This window comes from Pecten maximus, chromosome 4 (assembly GCF_902652985.1).
Source record: "Pecten maximus chromosome 4, xPecMax1.1, whole genome shotgun sequence".
Taxonomy (NCBI): Eukaryota; Metazoa; Mollusca; class Bivalvia; order Pectinida; family Pectinidae; genus Pecten; species Pecten maximus.
The window spans coordinates 22,585,278-22,604,629 of NC_047018.1; the positions used below are offsets into that span (position 1 = coordinate 22,585,278).

The 19,352-nt window shown below is 35.9% G+C and overlaps 2 protein-coding genes across 5 annotated transcripts; one reads left to right on the forward strand and one right to left on the reverse strand.

Moving 5' to 3' along the window:
- Positions 1–57: 57 nt before the first annotated feature.
- LOC117325529 (ribonuclease H1-like) lies at positions 58–10,552 on the reverse strand. 4 transcript variants are annotated; one of them, XM_033881817.1, is made up of 8 exons: positions 10,403–10,552; positions 7,396–7,658; positions 6,291–6,590; positions 5,303–5,408; positions 4,950–5,004; positions 4,494–4,578; positions 2,104–2,228; positions 58–1,623 (listed from the first exon to the last, which is right to left on the reverse strand). In XM_033881817.1, exons 1-8 carry the CDS (start codon positions 10,480–10,482, stop codon positions 1,537–1,539), a joined length of 1,101 nt encoding a protein of 366 aa, XP_033737708.1. In that variant the 5' UTR covers positions 10,483–10,552; the 3' UTR covers positions 58–1,536. The 4 variants fall into 4 exon arrangements, with proteins under 4 accessions (XP_033737708.1, XP_033737707.1, XP_033737709.1 ...); XM_033881816.1 differs by having other exon boundaries at positions 6,285–6,590; XM_033881818.1 differs by having other exon boundaries at positions 6,285–6,590; positions 10,419–10,517.
- On the forward strand, positions 10,553–19,147 carry LOC117325530 (40S ribosomal protein S7-like). Its single transcript, XM_033881820.1, has 7 exons — positions 10,553–10,608; positions 11,170–11,244; positions 11,778–11,849; positions 13,834–13,974; positions 15,233–15,297; positions 15,556–15,706; positions 19,030–19,147. Exons 2-7 carry the CDS (start codon positions 11,170–11,172, stop codon positions 19,105–19,107), a joined length of 582 nt encoding a protein of 193 aa, XP_033737711.1. The 5' UTR covers positions 10,553–10,608; the 3' UTR covers positions 19,108–19,147.
- The last annotated feature ends 205 nt before the right edge of the window (positions 19,148–19,352 follow it).

The window sequence follows — 19,352 nt, forward strand, 5'->3', positions numbered from 1 at the left end:
AATGTTTAATGGACTAAAAAGCATTATAAGAGTATACAAATAAATAAAACAATCAAAATAGAAAAATATTTCATATTTATTTACCAACAAATTTTAAACAATGCAAATGGGGTTGCACAGATGCTGATGTGTCATCTGCATCGACATCACTAAGGAAACTATTCCCTGTACCGACCTCCAGATTGCCACTGGCATCATAAATACTGTGATTATTTGTTCAAAGTTTCTGATAATCAGAGCATTCCTTCTCACTCCAAACAGAATTCAAGGATAATTTGACAGACAATACTGAAACAAATGATTTTAGATTCTGTCTAAATTTTTGATATCAAATTATTATCTGGTTTAATTCCGAACTTCAAAGGTAATCGAAATGATCAGTACAAAATGGTACAACAAAAACATAACCCGAATGACTGACTCTTTCTGGAGTGTTTTGAAATAACAAGTCACAAATAAATATATATTTTTCATTAAAGGAAGACAGGCAGTTTTCAGAATCTGACATATCCAAGTTTTACTTCAATGATAGCACCATTTTCAAATATTCTCTTTATCATATCACATCACACTAATGATGTAAGTATACAATGATGCTGGCTATACTGCTAATAAAATCACAGAATCAGATAACTACAGCAATAAATTAAACCATTGGACATTATCTTGGTCAGCCATGCTGTAAAATGCCACCTTGCTCCAGATGGTCGCATTGAAATCTGATAGGGGTTAGTATGTTGGCACAATACTCGGTACACAACACTGGCAATACGGTCTTTGAGTCAAACCTATCAAACACAAACAGAAAGACCTTAAAGTCAACACAGATAATAAGATCTTTCCTCTTAACACAGCCATTAAGATCTTTCCTCCCAACACCATCCACACAGACAATAAGATATTTGAGTCAAAACCATCAAACACAGACAAAAAGATCTTTCAAGTTAACACCAACACTGACAATAAGATCTTTCCTGTCAACACCATCCACAAAGACAATAAGATCTTTCCTGTCAACACCATCCACAAAGACAATAAGATCTTTCCTGTCAACACCATCCACAAAGGCAATAAGATCTTTCCTGTCAACACCATCCACACAGACAATAAGATCTTTCCTCTCAACACCATCCACACAGACAATTAGATCTTTTAGGTCAACACCATCCACACAGACAATTAGATCTTTCCTTTAAAAACCAAGATCTTTCCTTTAAAAACCATCCACAAAGACAATTAGATCTTTCCTGTCAACACCATCCACAAAGACAATTAGATCTTTCCTGTCAACACCATCCACACAGACAATAAGAGCTTTCCTGTCAACACCATCCACACAGACAATTAGATCTTTCCTTTCAACACCATCCACACAGACAATAAGATCTTTCCTCTCAACACCATCCACACAGACAATTAGATCTTTCCTTTAAACACCATCCACACAGACAATTAGATCTTTCCTGTCAACACCAACATCTTCAGATCATCAGTTGATACATCACAATCATTATATATATATAAGTGCAGCAGAGGTCAAGGTAGAGGTTTAAGAGCTCCTTCATTAGCAAGTCTGTCAGCCGCCTCATTTCCAGCGATACCCGTATGTCCCCGTACATGGATCTGTAAAAAAACAAAAAACTTATGAAAAAATAGTCAAATCAAAGTAACATTCAGTGAACCATAACTACATACAATGACTTCACCTTTTATTAAAGCAAATTTAATGTAAGGTACCCTGGAAAATAAGAAAGAAGTTATGTTCTGGACAAATTACAATGACTCTTCATGTTAACACAAAATTTCAGAATGCTACAGTCAGCTTTCATGAAATAAATTGTACCCCAGTATGTTAGTCTATGTAAACTACAATAGAAATACATGTTTATTGTTTTGTTTTCAATTTGTTGAATTTTCCCTAGAACATTGTTGGTTGTTTATTACGAATCCTTCCAAACGTAAATTGATCATTAAAATGTTTGTATTTTATGATGTTTTATTAAGGTGAAGCATGTATCTAGTCTCCAGGGGCGATAGGACAAAAACAATGTGTGTATAAACAAGGGTTTCTGTTACCAATCCTGCAAAGTTTCCAAAACATACCCATTTTACATTCATCCCCTCAGACACCCGATTCAAGTGGATAAAATCATCTTTGTTTTTGACAGGGCCACCATCAGAGAGTGTCCAATTTTTCCTCTGCCATCCTGATATCCATTGTGTAGCAGCTGAAATGAAAAGAATGACATCTAACAATTTAAAACAGAACTTAAAGTATATTAGTGGAAAAACACACATTAACAGCAAGTTATCATACATGCTGGGATCTCTGTGTAGTGAGGAAAAACTTCAAATGTTCACAAACAAATTAAACCATCTGGGGAAGAATTATAATCGGAATCAAATTTAAGATGCTAGGTTTTGTTTATAGCTGTGACTTGTTATTATAAACCAAATTTGATTATAATCTTTAAGCAAAAAACACACCTAAAAACACACGTACAGCCAGACAGACTCACAAATGTATGAATGGATGGACACTTTCACTAGTACAGGATTAATACTTAAACATACTGAACTCCTCAGGTTAGAGTACATCATGACTTTACTGAGATGTTGACCCTGTCATGACACACCCAAAGTTAGAGTTCATCATGTTTTACTGAGATGTTGATCCTGTCATGACACACTTCAGGTTAGAGTTCATCATGTTTTACTGAGATGTTGACCCTGTCATGACACACATAAGGTTAGAGTTCATCATGTTTTACTGAGATGTTGACCCTGTCATGATACACCTCAAGTTAGAGTTCATCATGTTTTACTGAGATGTTGACCCTGTCATGACACACCTCAAGTTAGAGTACATCATGTTTTACTGAGATGTTGACCCTGTCATGACACACCTCAGGTTAGAGTTCATCATGTTTTACTGAGATGTTGACCCTGTCATGACACACCTCAGGTTAGTGTACATCATGTCTTACTGAGATGTTGACCCTGTCATGACACACCTCAGGTTAGAGTACGTAATGTTTTATTGAGATGTTGACCCTGTCATGACACACCTCAGGTTAGAGTACAGCATGTCTTTACTGAGATGTTGACCCTGTCATGACACACCTCAGGTTAGAATACATCATGTCTTTACTGAGATGTTGACCCTGTCATGACACACCTCAGGTTAGAGTACATCATGTTTTACTGAGATGTTGACCCTGTCATGACACACCTCAGGTTAGAGTACATCATGTTTTACTGAGATGTTGACCCTGTCATGACACACCTCAGGTTAGAGTTCATCATGTCTTTACTGAGATGTTGACCCTGTCATGATACACCTCAGGTTAGAGTTCATCATGTTTTACTGAGATGTTGACCGTGTCATGACACACCTCAGGTTAGAGTTCATCATGTTTTACTGAGATGTTGACCCTGTCATGACACACCTCAGGTTAGTGTACATCATGTCTTACTGAGATGTTGACCCTGTCATGACACACCTCAGGTTAGAGTACGTAATGTTTTATTGAGATGTTGACCCTGTCATGACACACCTCAGGTTAGAGTACAGCATGTCTTTACTGAGATGTTGACCCTGTCATGACACACCTCAGGTTAGAGTACATCATGTCTTTACTGAGATGTTGACCCTGTCATGACACACCTCAGGTTAGAGTACATCATGTTTTACTGAGATGTTGACCCTGTCATGACACACCTCAGGTTAGAGTTCATCATGTCTTTACTGAGATGTTGACCCTGTCATGACACACCTCAGGTTAGAGTTCATCATGTTTTACTGAGATGTTGACCCTGTCATGACACACCTCAGGTTAGAGTTCATCATGTTTTACTGAGATGTTGACCCTGTCATGACACACCTCAGGTTAGAGTTCATCATGTTTTACTGAGATGTTGACCCTGTCATGACACACCTCAGGTTAGAGTTCATCATGTTTTACTGAAATGTTGACCCTGTCATGACACACCTCAGGTTAGAGAACAGCATGTCTTTACTGAGATGTTGACCCTGTCATGACACACCTCAGGTTAGAGTTCATCATGTTTTACTGAGATGTTGACCCTGTCATGACACACCTCAGGTTAGAGTTCATCATGTTTTACTGAAATGTTGACCCTGTCATGACACACCTCAAGTTAGAGAACAGCATGTCTTTACTGAGATGTTGACCGTGTCATGACACACCTCAGGTTAGAGTTCATCATGTTTTACTGAGATGTTGACCCTGTCATGACACACCTCAGGTTAGAGTTCATCATGTTTTACTGAGATGTTGACCCTGTCATGACACACCTCAAGTTAGAGTTCATCATGTCTTTACTGAGATGTTGACCCTGTCATGACACACCTCAGGTTAGAGTTCATCATGTTTTATTGAGATGTTGACCCTGTCATGACACACCTCAGGTTAGAGTTCATCATGTTTTCATGTTTTACCGAAATGGTGACCCTGCCATGACACACTCACCACTAATGAGGAATTGACTATCAGTTTTAATAGTGATCTCCTGAAAGCCTTGTGCCTTGGCCTGCTCTATGGCTCGACAGGCTGCCTGAAACCAATGGAACGCTTTTATAATTTGAGAAGCATTACACAATCATAAAACAAAACACATATCTGACAATCATCCTGAAATATGAAACTTATTATAATACTTTACAAAGAATTTTGTTTGTTTTCTGTTGGTTTGTTTCCTAAGTATCAACTATAATGTAGATCTAATATATAGGGAGCCAAAAGTAAACACATCTCTTTAGCTTTTAAAGTTTTACAATGGTGAAATATGAAGAAAACTTGGGAAAACTTCAACAAAACAAGTACATTTTTTAAATTGTAACCTCTACGCTGAATAATGAATATTTCATAATCTTACAATCTCCCTACCTAGTACAGGATTATGAGAGATAATATTTTGTTACTTACATGTATTTCTGCTCTATTGTTTGTTTGCCTTCCTGATAACCGTTCACTCACATTCCTGAAAATAAATATCCTCCACTATTTACAACTCATGACAAAATTATATTATTTGTTAAAAGATTATATACGTCTGGACTAGCCCAAAGTAAGTTGTAATGAGCTTCATAGAGGACAAGGAAATAGTTTTACTACCATACATATGAATATATATATATATTACCATACAGTATAAATCTATGGAACAAAATTCACAGTCCAAGAAATTGTCAAAAAAAAATAACATCATTACAAAAATATCCAGCTGAAGAATTTAATCTCGTTAGCCCTAATTGAACATTGCTCGCTAAATTTCCTACCTTGGGTCACTTGGCCCCCAGTACACTCCTATACCAGCCTGGGCACCTCTCTGACCGTTGTTATAGCAACCACCATCTGTATATACTACTATGTCATTGCCTTGACCTGAAGGAAATTATTTCATATTTGATATAATCAAAAATAATTTGTTGCATTAAAAACATGTTATGATAACTATTTACATAACAAATACAACATGCCCAAAATATGAAGTTCTATTTAAAAGTAGTGTAGAAGATATTGCCTGGAACAACACTTTGTTTGATGTAGGTCAAAAGTCAAAATGTAGATCAGAGTGACCTACTTTCAGTACATACTGTAAATCACATAGATTTTGCGAGTACTTAATTTGCGAACTTACTTCTTCAGACATATTCACGAATACACAATTTCACGAATGTCTGTTAGAGACATGGACTTGCAAGACTCCTATATCATTAACCAATTATTTGGCCACCTTGTTATTTTTATACAAATAATCGGGCAGAATTTGAATTCACAATTGACTCTCCTTGTGTATTAACGCGAAAATAAATCCCATGCAAAATATAAGTGATTTACAATAACACACTGCCACACCATGGTGAACTAAAGTCCTTGTGACAGGTAGTGAAAGAGATAGGAGCCCAGAAAAGATAAAGCACGGAAGGACAGACAGAAGGACAACAAAGACATAATTGTAGTTTCCCCCAGTTTCCAGTGGGGGACTAATAATAGCTATCTTTCCAAATGATATGAAAATATATATCATAAAATTCTGCTTCTGGTACATATTAATTATTCTGTTACTTTAAAATGCTACATCTATGACAAAGAATATGAACAACTGAAAACAGGAATAGACTATAGTATATTTTTAAACCATACTGTAAGCTACATGCTTCAGATGATATATTTACAGTAACTTTAAAGTATACCAGTTATGACAGTTATTCAATAAGCATGACACAGTATTTTTTTCAATTACTAATAAATAGTTACCTGTACTGTTCTCGTTTCTGTTTGTTCTCTGTTGTGTCCTTGACCACCTATTCTTTGACCTTGACTGTGCACCACGTGGCCTTGACTGTGCACCACGTGATGTTGACTGTGCACCACGTGGTCTTGACTGTGCACCACGAGACATTGACTGTGCACCACGTGACATTGACTGTGCACCACGTGACCTTGACTCTGTACCCCGTGACCTCGGATATGACCCCCTTGACACTGGAGGTTGGATGTGAACAGTTTTTGTGTACTCAATCTTGTATACATTTTTCATTTCTCCGTCGAAGTCTGTGTCATCTGAAACAAATGCAGCGTTAATATCAAGCTGATAGAGCAAAACAAAAAATTATCTTCCAAATTCAAAGTTTTGTATAGTTAATTATATACTTACTGCTTGTTCATGCAAGTACAACATTATTGTGCCTAATTTACAACAATAAAATCAAGGGAAAACATTTTGTAAAGTGATCTAGGGGTCAGACCCTGTGGACAATTATAAATAATATGTAATTTTTCATTCCAGGTCATTGAAATATGCCAAGTCTGTGTGCCCATACCTGGTAATAACTCAACCCATGTCTATTGCCCTTCAGTAAAACTGGTAACAATGTCCAGATGTTATTTCAGTGTCTTGCCACAAGCTCAACATCATTTGTCATTTGTCCAACCAATTGGGTTTTCTCCACAATAGGTGCAAACACAAACTTGTTAAAATTTCCATTGGGCGATTGCATCAACTAATATATTATGAAAAAAAGTCAAGCCTTAGAAAAGTTCATTAATTGCCCAATTTTTACCAAATTGATACACGAAAACTACATATCAACCTATTCTTTCTGATTGACTAACTGGGTTGTTAAAATCATGAATAATACAAAAGGTTTCCTGATAATTTTTGTCAGAACTGTTATAGTCGAGAGTCCTATTCGTAAACAGAGTGGCCTGGCGAGCTTGCTCAGGGTTCCTCTCACACCGTTGTGTACACTTTAAAATTTATGGACAGGATTGATCAGTGCAAACTGATAAAACTTCTTTGAACCTTTGTCATTAATGCAAAATCATAAACGCTTATTTCATTTTTAAGCCATTCTTGTAAACTTACTAAAGCTTTCGCTGTTACTTGTTGAGGGAACTTTCTGCATTGGTTGTCGGTGGCTAAAGGGTGCAGATGTGTGACTCATGTGGTTGGAGGCTGTGGCTGTGTGACTTGGATACTTTTTCTGTTGCTGAGAATATCCTCCAGCAAATGAGGAACTTCCATTATCAGCAGTTGTATCATTTACAAAATCATTGGCCTCTGATTCAGTACTAAACTTCTTGTACCGAGCCTTTGGGAATCCATTGACTTGTGCCTTACATTCATCCCTACACGAAAACAAAGGTTGATACTAATAATCATTTGAATGATAGAGTGTAAAGATATATGATTGTTTAAATATATCAAACTTCATTACATATAAATAACCATAATAAAAGTTTTCAATTTCTTAAAGTTAGTGAAAAGTGTCACTTGCTTTTCAGCAACAACAGAATAGCCTAGATGAAAGGCGAGTGTATTACTGACCACCAAAACTGACTGTCTGCTAACAATTTGCACCAGTGAAATATATTGATATAATGAGTCCATTGGCATTAGTTTTGTAGCGGAACTGAACTGGGCTGAGCGCCAGTAGCCAGGTAGCTCAAATGGTTTGAGCGTTCGTCTATAGAGATCGGAGTTCCCTGCAGGTTCGAGTCTGGTCTGATCGTTGCATTTTTCTTTTCCAGTTACAATTTAATGAATGAAATTGTTAAAATAACCTCAGTTAAAGGGACAGCACGGTAAACCAATTTTTATTTTGTATTATTTCATATATTTGGGTGTATCTTTAAGAAATATAACCTTATGAACAATAACCATTCGAATTTGATGATATATGTACATGAAAATCATCAATTATCAATTATGAAAAGGTTATCACAATTTGTTGATCAACAATCTGCACAAAACAAACTAAAACACATGAAAACAAAAATCAATTATAACGATAACTTTCAGTTATATAAATAGCCTTATCGTCAACATACAATTATTATAGCTTGTTACATTGATTATGAACTGGTATGCATACAGACCATAGTAAGAATAGATATTGATAGCTACAGTGTAGATTGAATATTGATGCAAGCCGTGATCAATGTAAATATCTAAGTCTACTCAAATCACTTATATGTATATCTGTATATACTAATACTACTGATTTTAACTTTACACTGAATCTCTTCTCTTTTGTTTTTTACTCTGTAGGAAGGATCCTTCAGAGGTTCTCCTGATAGAGGAAATTCTCTACAAGACAATGGCTTCCAAAGTGAATCGACTGTGGTTGAAAACGATAACAGCTTCCACAATAAAGAGAATAATGGGCAAACAGGTCAAAGACAATCTAAAAACTAAAACACCTGAAAACAAAAATGGCTTCCAACTTGAATCGACTGCGGTTGAAAGCGATAACAGCTTCCGCAATTAAGAGAATAATGGGCAAATGGGTCAAAGACAATCCTAGAATTACACTGGGGAAGCAGTACAACAGATTGGAACAGTGAACACGAAATCGTATTCTGGTTGATTGCTGGATAGTTTATTTGTTTGTTTATTTTTGTTTAACGTCCTATTAACAGCCAGGGTCATTTAAGGACGTGCCAGGTTTTGGAGGTGGAGGAAAGCCGGAGTACCCGGAGAAAAACCACTGGCCTACGGTCAGTACCTGGCAACTGCCCCACGTAGGTTTCGAACTCGCAACCCAGAGGTGGAGGGCTAGTGTTAAAGAGTCGGACACCATAACCACTCGGCCACCGCGGCCCCTTGCTGGATAGTAGGCCATAACAAACTCGGTAATGTTTATACAAACTCGATAATATTTATACAAACCCTGTAATATTTATACAAACTCGGTAATATTTTTACAAACTCTGTACCCGTATATCACTACTGTCACTATACTATATGTACAGTGTTTACACATATATACACATAAATATTTGCGCCGGAATATGCACAGAACATGTTATTTAACATTTAAACCACTGTATAATATTGTTATCCAACTAACCCAGGTTGAATATTTCGACTTGTAAGCTATCGTGTGTTTGTGTTTACAAATGAAAATGCCTCGATTTAAAAACAGTCATGTGATGATTTAAAAATAATTTCCGCACTAAATTTAGAATCTGGACATAGGGATCGACTCTGAATATTGGGATAGCACAGAAACATAACTGGAAAGGAACAAAACACGTACATTCAATGAAAATAACAACTTTTTTACCGTGATGTCCCTTTAATACATGTAATTTATGTTTTGAAAGCTAAAATGAAATAATAATATGAATAATAAGTCTAAAAAGACCACAAGAACAAATTATATTTGCAACAAAAATCCAAGTTTTTCTCCGACACAGGGGATATGACTGTTCAACTGTTAATCAATCACAATGTGACGCTAATGTTCAGACACAGCAGAGGGGTTTGTAATTAATGTTTATGATAAAAATCAAAAATATAGCCGTGATCAGCGTATATACATAAACTTTTATGTATATATGTGTATATATGCTAGCTGATCACAGCTCTATTTTTTATTTTTATCATAAACATTCATTACAAACCCTTGTGGACACAGGGGCTTGTTGTAATAACTGTATTGAACCACAGGAGTTTGGCATTCTATCAAAAAGAATATATGATAAACCATATAAAAATACCTAACTAGCACAGGAACTTGATACAAAACGTTAACACATAGAACACAAAATGTACACTAATTAGAAACATCCCCCGCTACACATACTATAAAACTCATTCTCATTGGATTGATGGAACTCCAAACTAATGTGGTTCAATCACAGGGGTTTGTGATGAATGTTTATGATAAAAATCAAAAATAGAGCAGTGATCAGCATAGCTTATGTTTCTATGCTGATCACTGCTCTATTTTTGATTTTTATCATAAACATTCATTACAAACCTATGTGGTTCAATACATAAACTCAGTGTACAAAATGTATTGTGTATACTTCACATTGTGTCACAGAATGCACTACTGGCTGGTTTTAACAAAATAACATTTTACCACGTCTTATATATACCGGGCATCTTGCCCCTTCGAACTGCATAGAATGGCATTGTAACCAAACGATAAAATGTATTCATGTGAACAGCATCCGCTCCGTACGAAATTCTAGTTTCGATTCGCAATTTAGTGGTGTGCCTCCTAGCGGAAGTTACATTAAGCAACTTCCGTCGAAATCCTCTTCTTCCGTCGCCGCCATTGCCAAGGTTCGCACACCAGACACATGAAACTTCAAGTCCGAAATTCACCACAATTATACCGATTTGCAACATTAAATAAATACATGGCGCACATCAATCATAATTGCAACTGTATATGTCTTCTTCGGGCCCTGATGTGTCTTAGTCTGGCCGATTATTGAGGATTGCTGGCTGACATCGCTGTGTATATTTTGGTGTATACAACAGCAATATAAGAGTAGCATACACGCTTTTCCTTGACTTTGATATAATATCACCAACCTTTGTCATTGTATTAGTTCTTTACAACCCTGCTTCTCTTTTGAATTGCTTTGCTATATTGTGTTAGGGAAACAATCTCCACTGCACATTTCCTATGCAACGTTCACCAGTTTCTGTACTGGACTCTCGAGATAGTTTGGCATAAAATTCATTCTGTCTCTAGCATTTGATATCATCGATAAACAAATTTATAAGCAGCTAACCATTCGAAAGTTCACACTGCTGATAAAGTAGGCTTGAAATTGATGATTTAAACTTTCTCGACTAGGCCAATGGGGACTAACAAAAATTATTTCCACATTTCAGATGTACTCGGCGAGCGCTAAAATAATTAAGCCTCAAGGCGAGAAGCCAGATGACTTCGAGCAGTCTGTATCGCAGGTAAAATTCTCATACGTATATTAGATATGAATTGTTCTTTCTGTATTTTGATTATTTCCAGCTATTTGATTAACAGTTAAAATATATTGGGTCATTGACCTTATATCATAATTGTTTTGTTGGTCTGTCTATCTGGTTTCATTTCACAGCCCCAAGAAATTTACACGAGACAAATTCATACTATTTGAATACTCCCAACAATGTTAGAGGTTCAATATTGACAGATGTTGTGTAACCTCTTAACTTCCCATACCCATAGCCAATTTACCCTATGCTGACTGTCAAAGTTATCGAGTCTTTCCTTCTGCCCACATTTTGGGGCGGAAAATCATAAAGAAACACTGCTTAGGAAATAAGAGGTCACAGTCAACAGACTCAACACTAATGTTGGATATGAATTTGCCAACCTATGGTCTTTATGTTATGGGAGTACCATCATATACTATCTATTTTTATAGTTTAACTGTTTGAAGAATCTAGGTACAACATTGACTGATTGAGACGTGTTAAAAATTTCATCTTGTTATTTACAGGCCCTGCTTGAGCTTGAGATGAACAGTGACCTGAAGGCTCAGCTTCGTGAACTGTACATTTCAGGTGCTAAGGTGAGAAAGATGCAAGTTAATGTTTTAAGCTATTCTTTTCAACCATAAGTTGACTTGACAACTTGATTGTATCGCTAGCTTCAAGTAGACCTCACTGGTAGACAACAAACTTTGGAGAACTACTCTAGAATTTACTTTTATTATATATGTTTTACGTACCTGTTTAAACAAAAGAAGGGTTTGTGTATGTGTCACAACTGAAGCAGACCCTGTGGGCACTCCCTAATTTTTGAAATAGCAAGGTGGTACTACTGTTATCAAGCTATTTAATGTCCAGTGTATGTTCATAAATCAAGGATAGGTTGTACAGTGATACAGCTTGGGCAGAATTCAGTAGATAGGGTCTGCCCAACCTATGAAGTCCTGCCATTCCCAATGGCAATACCTACTAATTACGGTAAACCTCCGGTTAGTTCGAACAAAATTAAATAAATATTGACGAACCTGTTCGAATTATTCGAAATTATGATTCAGAAAATATGCGTGAGTTCGAACTATTCGAGACAATATCGGCGAAAATCTCGGCAGAGTAAAATCATTAGACACAAACACATCCATCGTAAATCTGATACGTAACAACGGCGGCCTGAACAATGGCACATTTATAAGTAAGTGAAATGATAGTTTTTCATTTAATTCAATATTAATTGATCGTTAAACGTTCTTCATTTCGCAATAATTATGATGGTTTTTGCGCGAAGCCGCTCGCGGTTCGGGCAATGCGTAGCTACAGTAGGCCCCAAAACAGTACAGTACACGTTTCATTTGTGACACAAAAGTTAAACATTTGTACGGTATAATCTTTGCATGATTATATTTTTTATCTGAATGAGAAACTATCGCTTTATTATTGTAATAAATGGTCTCTTAAATACATCAAAAACAGTCTTCATAACCTGTTGCATTTACGAAACCACTACTGTAAAAATAGGCGATATGTGTTGGTAAAATTAGGTCAGAACATCAACATGTCTGCTTTTAAATATGCCCAGTCGTATTATCTACAAAACATAGTTGATACCTGCAAAATTATCCATCACTAATTGGGACACCTGTCGATTGTTTTGACTGGATATGAATGCTCTTCACGTCTCTCAGCACGATCGGGCGGCCGATCCTTTCAACTTTACCGCAACTGACACCTTGCGTGGCCTGCTTACCTAGCGTGAGGTCGCAGGTTTTCAGGTAATACCTTGATTGGCAATACTTAAGAGATTGTCCAGTCACAATTAAATAATCATAATGCTAAGTTAACACTAGTTATATGTGAAAATACACGGACGATTTCTTAGTTTGCCATACACAGCGCGAATACAAATATCGCATGTTATTTATACATTGTCGCGGCCTAAATTTTGCAATCAGCTGTCTCGTGCGTGGTGTATTTTGCAATGTAACAAAAACTGAATTAAAGCTAAAATATGTGGCAACTATTTTTTTTCACAGACACATTCTAATGATCACGCATACAATCTTATAACCTAAACCTGCTTGTTGATCAAATTTAAATCTTGGCATTTTTTCTGGGCCGGGTCGTCACGATCTTTCAATTGAGTTTGCCGATAAAAAAAACCTTACTTTACGTTCTTCATTTAACAAGTTCGAACTATCTGAAATGGTGTCAGTTATAAACAGTCAGAGTTCGAACTATTACTGGCTAAAAAATTACTGTTTTTCTAGAAAAAAATGTGTGTTCGAACTATCCTCGTGTTCGAATTAATCGGAGGTTTACCGTAGTTCTACAAAAACAGATTGGGGATGCGGTAGTCTATCTAGACCTCACCCATTGCAAGGTTGTAATAAAAAAGCTGTTTGCTTCTATCTACTGAGTTGAATGTCTCTTCTAACTCTTTTCTTCAATACAACATTTTTAACCCCAAGAACATGAAATCTGAAACCTTAACAGTTGTCCTTTTATCACTTGCTTATTAATATTTTACAAAATAAAAGGTATTGTCTAAATACTATGGCTATTCTTTTGTAGGAAATTGATGTTGCTGGCAAGAAAGCTATCATCATCTTCGTACCAGTTCCACAGCTGAGACAATACCAGAAAATCCAGACTCGTTTGGTCAGGGAACTGGAAAAGAAATTCAGTGGAAAGCATGTTGTATTTATTGCACAGGTATGATCACATTGTTTGAATTGTGGAGTTGCAGCTTGAAATCTAATTAAGCATTCAGTTTATAATGGGGATAAAATGCATAGTTTTGCTGCTTATGAACTAATAGCATATGACCACTAGGGTGTCTGCAGAGCAACACCAAATGTAAAACTTCATTGCAGAGGTGTAAACAATTTTAAACGAACATTAATGTTAGGTTTTTGTTTAATCACTAGCCCAAGGCTAATAGGCACCAAAAATCCACTAGCCAGAACTAAAAATTTGATAGTCAAACAAATATGGGAAAATAATTGGAAAATTAAAGATGACGTAAGCAACATACTAAGAATGGCTCTGTACAATATCTTGTTTTAAATGATTTGCATAAGTTTCCATCTGGAAAAAGTCTCCTGAAAGTCGGTTTGTATTATGGATCCAGTATTAGAAAGCATCATAACAAATATGGCCACCAGCATGGCTTACATTTGTTGCAGAATTTTTATTGATAGATGGACTACAGTTCTAGGCTATCATTCTTATATCAAAGGTTTGGTAACGAAGACCGCTTTAATATTTGGTGGTTTGTGTAAACCTAAGTAATCTATGTTATAAACATGACCTACATGTGAAAAGCTAGGATCAGATGATAATGGCATTACTCGCTATGATAACAGGTGGTCTTACCTGATCAATTTGGCACACATGACTCCATATTAATCTAATTTATACTTAGGTAAGGTTATCGGGAAGAATTTTATGGTTTGTAGTGTTTTAATCAACCCCATGTATAGCATTGAGTCTTAGATGTTTCTCTATCTGCTGAAATGTCATGGGCAGGTCACTAGGTTGGGCCAGTAAGTGTGGCTGTAATTTTCACTAGCCCAAGCTGAAAAATTTGCTAGCCCAGGCTTCAGGCTTGTTGAGTTTACACCCTTGCATTTAGTAGAGATAAGACATGCACGCTAATTGAAATTTAAATGCTCTATATACAGACAGGATTATTAGGAAATGCATTTTCAGTCCAAATGGGAAGAATTATTGTTTATTAATGTTCTGTCAATCAGTTCAAAGTAGAATTGCATTTTGTGTCTCGATTGGATATGGACCACAAAAAATTGGTTGTTCAGCCCCGATATCATTGATATGAAATTCGTGATTAAGCATTTGGCAGTGTAAATATTGTTAATGTAAATAAATGCAATTTTATTTAGTTGTAAATAATTTCATTGAAAAGAATGCATCAAAATATTCATTTATAATATACTGATTGCTTTAACAGAGGAGAATTCTCCCTAAACCAACAAGGAAAACAAGAAGGAAGAACAAGCAGAAGCGTCCCAGATCGTAAGTACAGTTCTATTTCATGACAAAACTACGTATTTAATATGTTTCCTGTAAACAGTATGAATTAAGTCCTAATTCAGAGTTCAGTATTACAATGAATATATATTGAAATGCAGTTAATTTAAAGTCGTTTTCTCCATTTCAAAATTTAAATACAGTAAACTCCAATATTTTGTAAAACCGTTTATTTTGAAGTAAGAAAAAGCCTATTTTTGTTTTGTTTTTTAAATTTCAAACACTTGAATTTTTCTTCTGCAGTCGTACTCTTACATCAGTACACGACAGCATCTTGGATGATCTGACCTTCCCCGCTGAAATTGTTGGCAAGAGAATCCGCATCAAGTTGGATGGATCCAGGCTGATCAAAGTCCACCTCGATAAAACTCAGCAGACAAACATTGAGCACAAGGTGAGCAGGATAATGCAGAAAATACATAAATAATGCAGTTGATAGTCCATGAAAATTCTTTACAGCCTGGTATTGCTTGGCTTCTGTTTAATTAGGCCTAAAAAAAAAAGTTGTGTGTTTCTGGTTTCAGCTCCTCAAAAAGTTAGGGTCGGTAGGTAGGAAATTTTTTTTTTTTATTAAATATTTTTAAGCAGATTTTATGCTTTGAATTACATTATACTTTTAATACTGGAGTAGAAGATGTTTAAGTTGTAGGGCTATTTAATATGTGTTAACTGTAGACTTTTACCATCTGAACACTTGTAATTACACAGATTTAATGTTCCACTGAGGAGAGTAGCTTGCCAGAGTACAAAATATGTTGATGTCAATAATATTGCTATTTTATATTAAAACAGAAAATGGTTGTTTTCCAATAAACAGTTTTGAACCACTATTGGCTTTATAGTCGTTTTGAATATTCTGCTAAAAAAACAACTAAAAACGGTGATTTCAATTTCAGAATCTATTAAGAATTGAAAACTGAAAAAATGTACTTTGCACTACAGAGTTTACCAAAGTCAAATCCTTTCAAACTTATCTGACTTTTCTAAGGACATTTTTCCTTTTGCTATGCATCTCACTGCCTTCCCCGCTCCCTCATGGTAGTGGCGGAAGACGTCCTCAATAAGCATGTCGTTAGGAATGACTGCCATCAATGCTTTTTCTGAAGAATGACAACATTTATTTATTGTTATTGCGATCAGCGTTGGTGCCTTACAGTTAGCGGTCGCCTTGTTGCATCATATGAGAAACCCCAAATTCTGGGTCTTTCTAATGCTTGGGCGATCTCGTTGTGTAGGCAAACGTTTTGACGATAATGCTCGGTGACTCGAATAAAATCTTAAACGTTCATCGGGTCACGGAAAACCGAGAAAATTTCTGAAGAATGTCTAAAAACTTTTGGGTCGGCGTTGATTTATTGGGGTCGGTCGGGAAACCGGAAACACACAACTTTTTTTTTTAGGCCTTACCAGTATTAGTTTCAAACCCTGTTGCTCGTACAGCAATTGTCGAAAGGCTAGTTGCGAAACTATTTTAGTATTAGTTTTATTTTGATATAAGACCTCTTCCAACTTGAACTGCAAGGTGACGGTTTTGATAGCCTAGTTGAGATGAGAGTATGTTTTTGACTAGCAGTGGGATGATGATCGAAAGTTATTAAAAAAATAACTGATTATCATTATCAATATGGATTTTGAAAAGGCAATTAATCTGAAATTTCTGTAAGTGTTTGAAAATCTTCAGTTTCACATATTTTTGTAATGTTTCAAACTCGATCAATTTAGAGTTTCCAATTATTTATCCTGAACATGAAGTATGTTTTCTCCCCGTCCATCTGTCTCTATGTCAGCTCGTCCTCTGTCGGCCCTTCCACTCAGTTTTCCGCACTTTTCTCAGCCATGCTTCAAGAGGGGGGTTGTAGGGGACATGCATTTCTTTCTTGTTTAGGTTACATTGACATCAAACTCGAGGGACAGAGCCTCTAATTTATAATGAAAAGGAAATGATGAGAGCTATTTTTAACCAGGAACAACAAACATGTCTGGCTATTTTACGCTATTCTGAACCTTTTCATGATGAAATATTCAGATATTATGATATTCAGATAAAAGTAGTCTAAAAAAATAACTGATTATCAATAAGGATTTTGAAAAGGCAATTAATCTGAAACTTCTGGAAGTGTTTGAAAATCTTCAGTTTCGCATATTTTTGTAATGTTACAAACTCTTAACTCTGTCGATTAGAGTTTCCAATTATTTATCCTGAACATGAAGTATGTTTTCTCCCTGTCCATCTGTCTCTGGTCAGCTCGTCCTCTGTCAGCCCTTCCACTCAGTTTTCCTGCACTTTTCTCAGTCATGCTTCAAGAGGGGCTGTAGGGGACATGTATTGCTTTCTTGTTTAGGTTACGTGTATACACATAGACATCAAACTCGAGGGACAGAGCCTCTAATTTATAATGAAAAGGAAATGATGAGAGCTATTTTTAACCAGGAACAACAAACATGTCTGGCTATTTTACGCTATTCTGAACCTTTTCATGATGATATATTCAGATATTGTCCCATGCCTTCCATTCCCATTTTTGCCTTTATAGCACCCAAGTACAAAGAAACTTCACTTTTTTGTGAAAAAAAGGGGGATGGGGGCAAAGAGAAGTTCTGGCAATTCTGATGAATTTCAGACAGTTTGATTAATAACAGTTCAATGAGAAGTACAACAAAGAATGCATAAACAGTTGCTGTTAAATTGTGATTTGTTTATAATTTTCCAGTGAAAAAGCTTCTGTTTATGAAGAAGGAATTAAAAGACATGCAGTCATATAATTAATGTCTGGATCAGGATTTCAGAAATTCTTATTCAGCTATTTTTCCGAAAGTTATTGATGTCAATTTCTGATGTTGTAGAAATGAGTTCTTGTTTTCCTCAAACTGCCAGAAAATTAAATATTGACTTTTCAAGTGAAAAGTGAGATTCATAGCATGGCAGATAACCACTCTTTAGGTGATGCAAATTATACTTTAATGCAAGATAGTATAGAGCAATATATGGCATTTAATGGGTGCATATTGTTCCACCCTGCGATACTCTTGTTGAATTTAGCAAGTGCTATTCCTGTATAAGTCAAGTCCTCTCCAGAATTTGGGAGTTTGTTTTGGGGTGGCTAGACTGGTACCTTAATCATAGATCTAAGTGATTTTTTAAGCCCTAGGATAAGGTAGATTAATTACTGGAGCAGTCTTAATAACTGCTTGATCTGTTCTGTTTTGTAATTAAAGCATTATTTAGTACCATGTTGCAGATTTGGTATGAGAATTTGTATTGTTAATTTGCCTAATGTCAGTTGCTATTGAGATACTGACCTGAAAAGGGTGTGATGAGAGAATATTTTTCCAGGAATATTACTGTGTCTGGATAATTTACGCTATTCTGAACCTTTTCATGAAAAAAAAAGCAAGATTTGTTAAAACAATACAAACATAAATATGTATGTGTGAGGTTTTGATGACAGAATTTTGTAACCATTATTGAGGTGACCAGACTAGTTGCAAAAATGTCGCACATCATAAAATCCAGTCCTATATTGCATTACCATTCCTCTATGTTGATAGTAATGCTTCACTATGTCTTCCATCATTTTCTTAACTAATATCAGTGCAAAAAAGCAGGAGTTTTCTCTTGTATATCCAACCTCATAAGGAGAGTTCAAATGTAGGAAAATATGTAACATTTTTTCCCTATGTGTTTATTTGTTTAAAATTTTGTTTTGTTATTTTCAGATGGATACTTTCACAGCTGTGTACAAGAAACTGACTGGGAAGGACGTTACATTTGAGTTCCCAGAATATGTGCTTTAAGGCGGACTAAAAATAAAATTAAAAAAATGTGATACAAAAATTGTTTCTCATTGGTTTATTGACTAGGCTGACCCTAAGGGCCAAGTGAGTTTATACTGTGGTGTGGCATCTGTCCAGTGTCAACTTTTTAGGTCGCCTGAGACGAAGTCTCAAGTGACCTGTTCTAAACACCTTTCGTGTGTCGTGCATCCGTAAACAATTTGCATTTTCGACTTCTCTAAAACCACGGAACCAAATTTAATGAA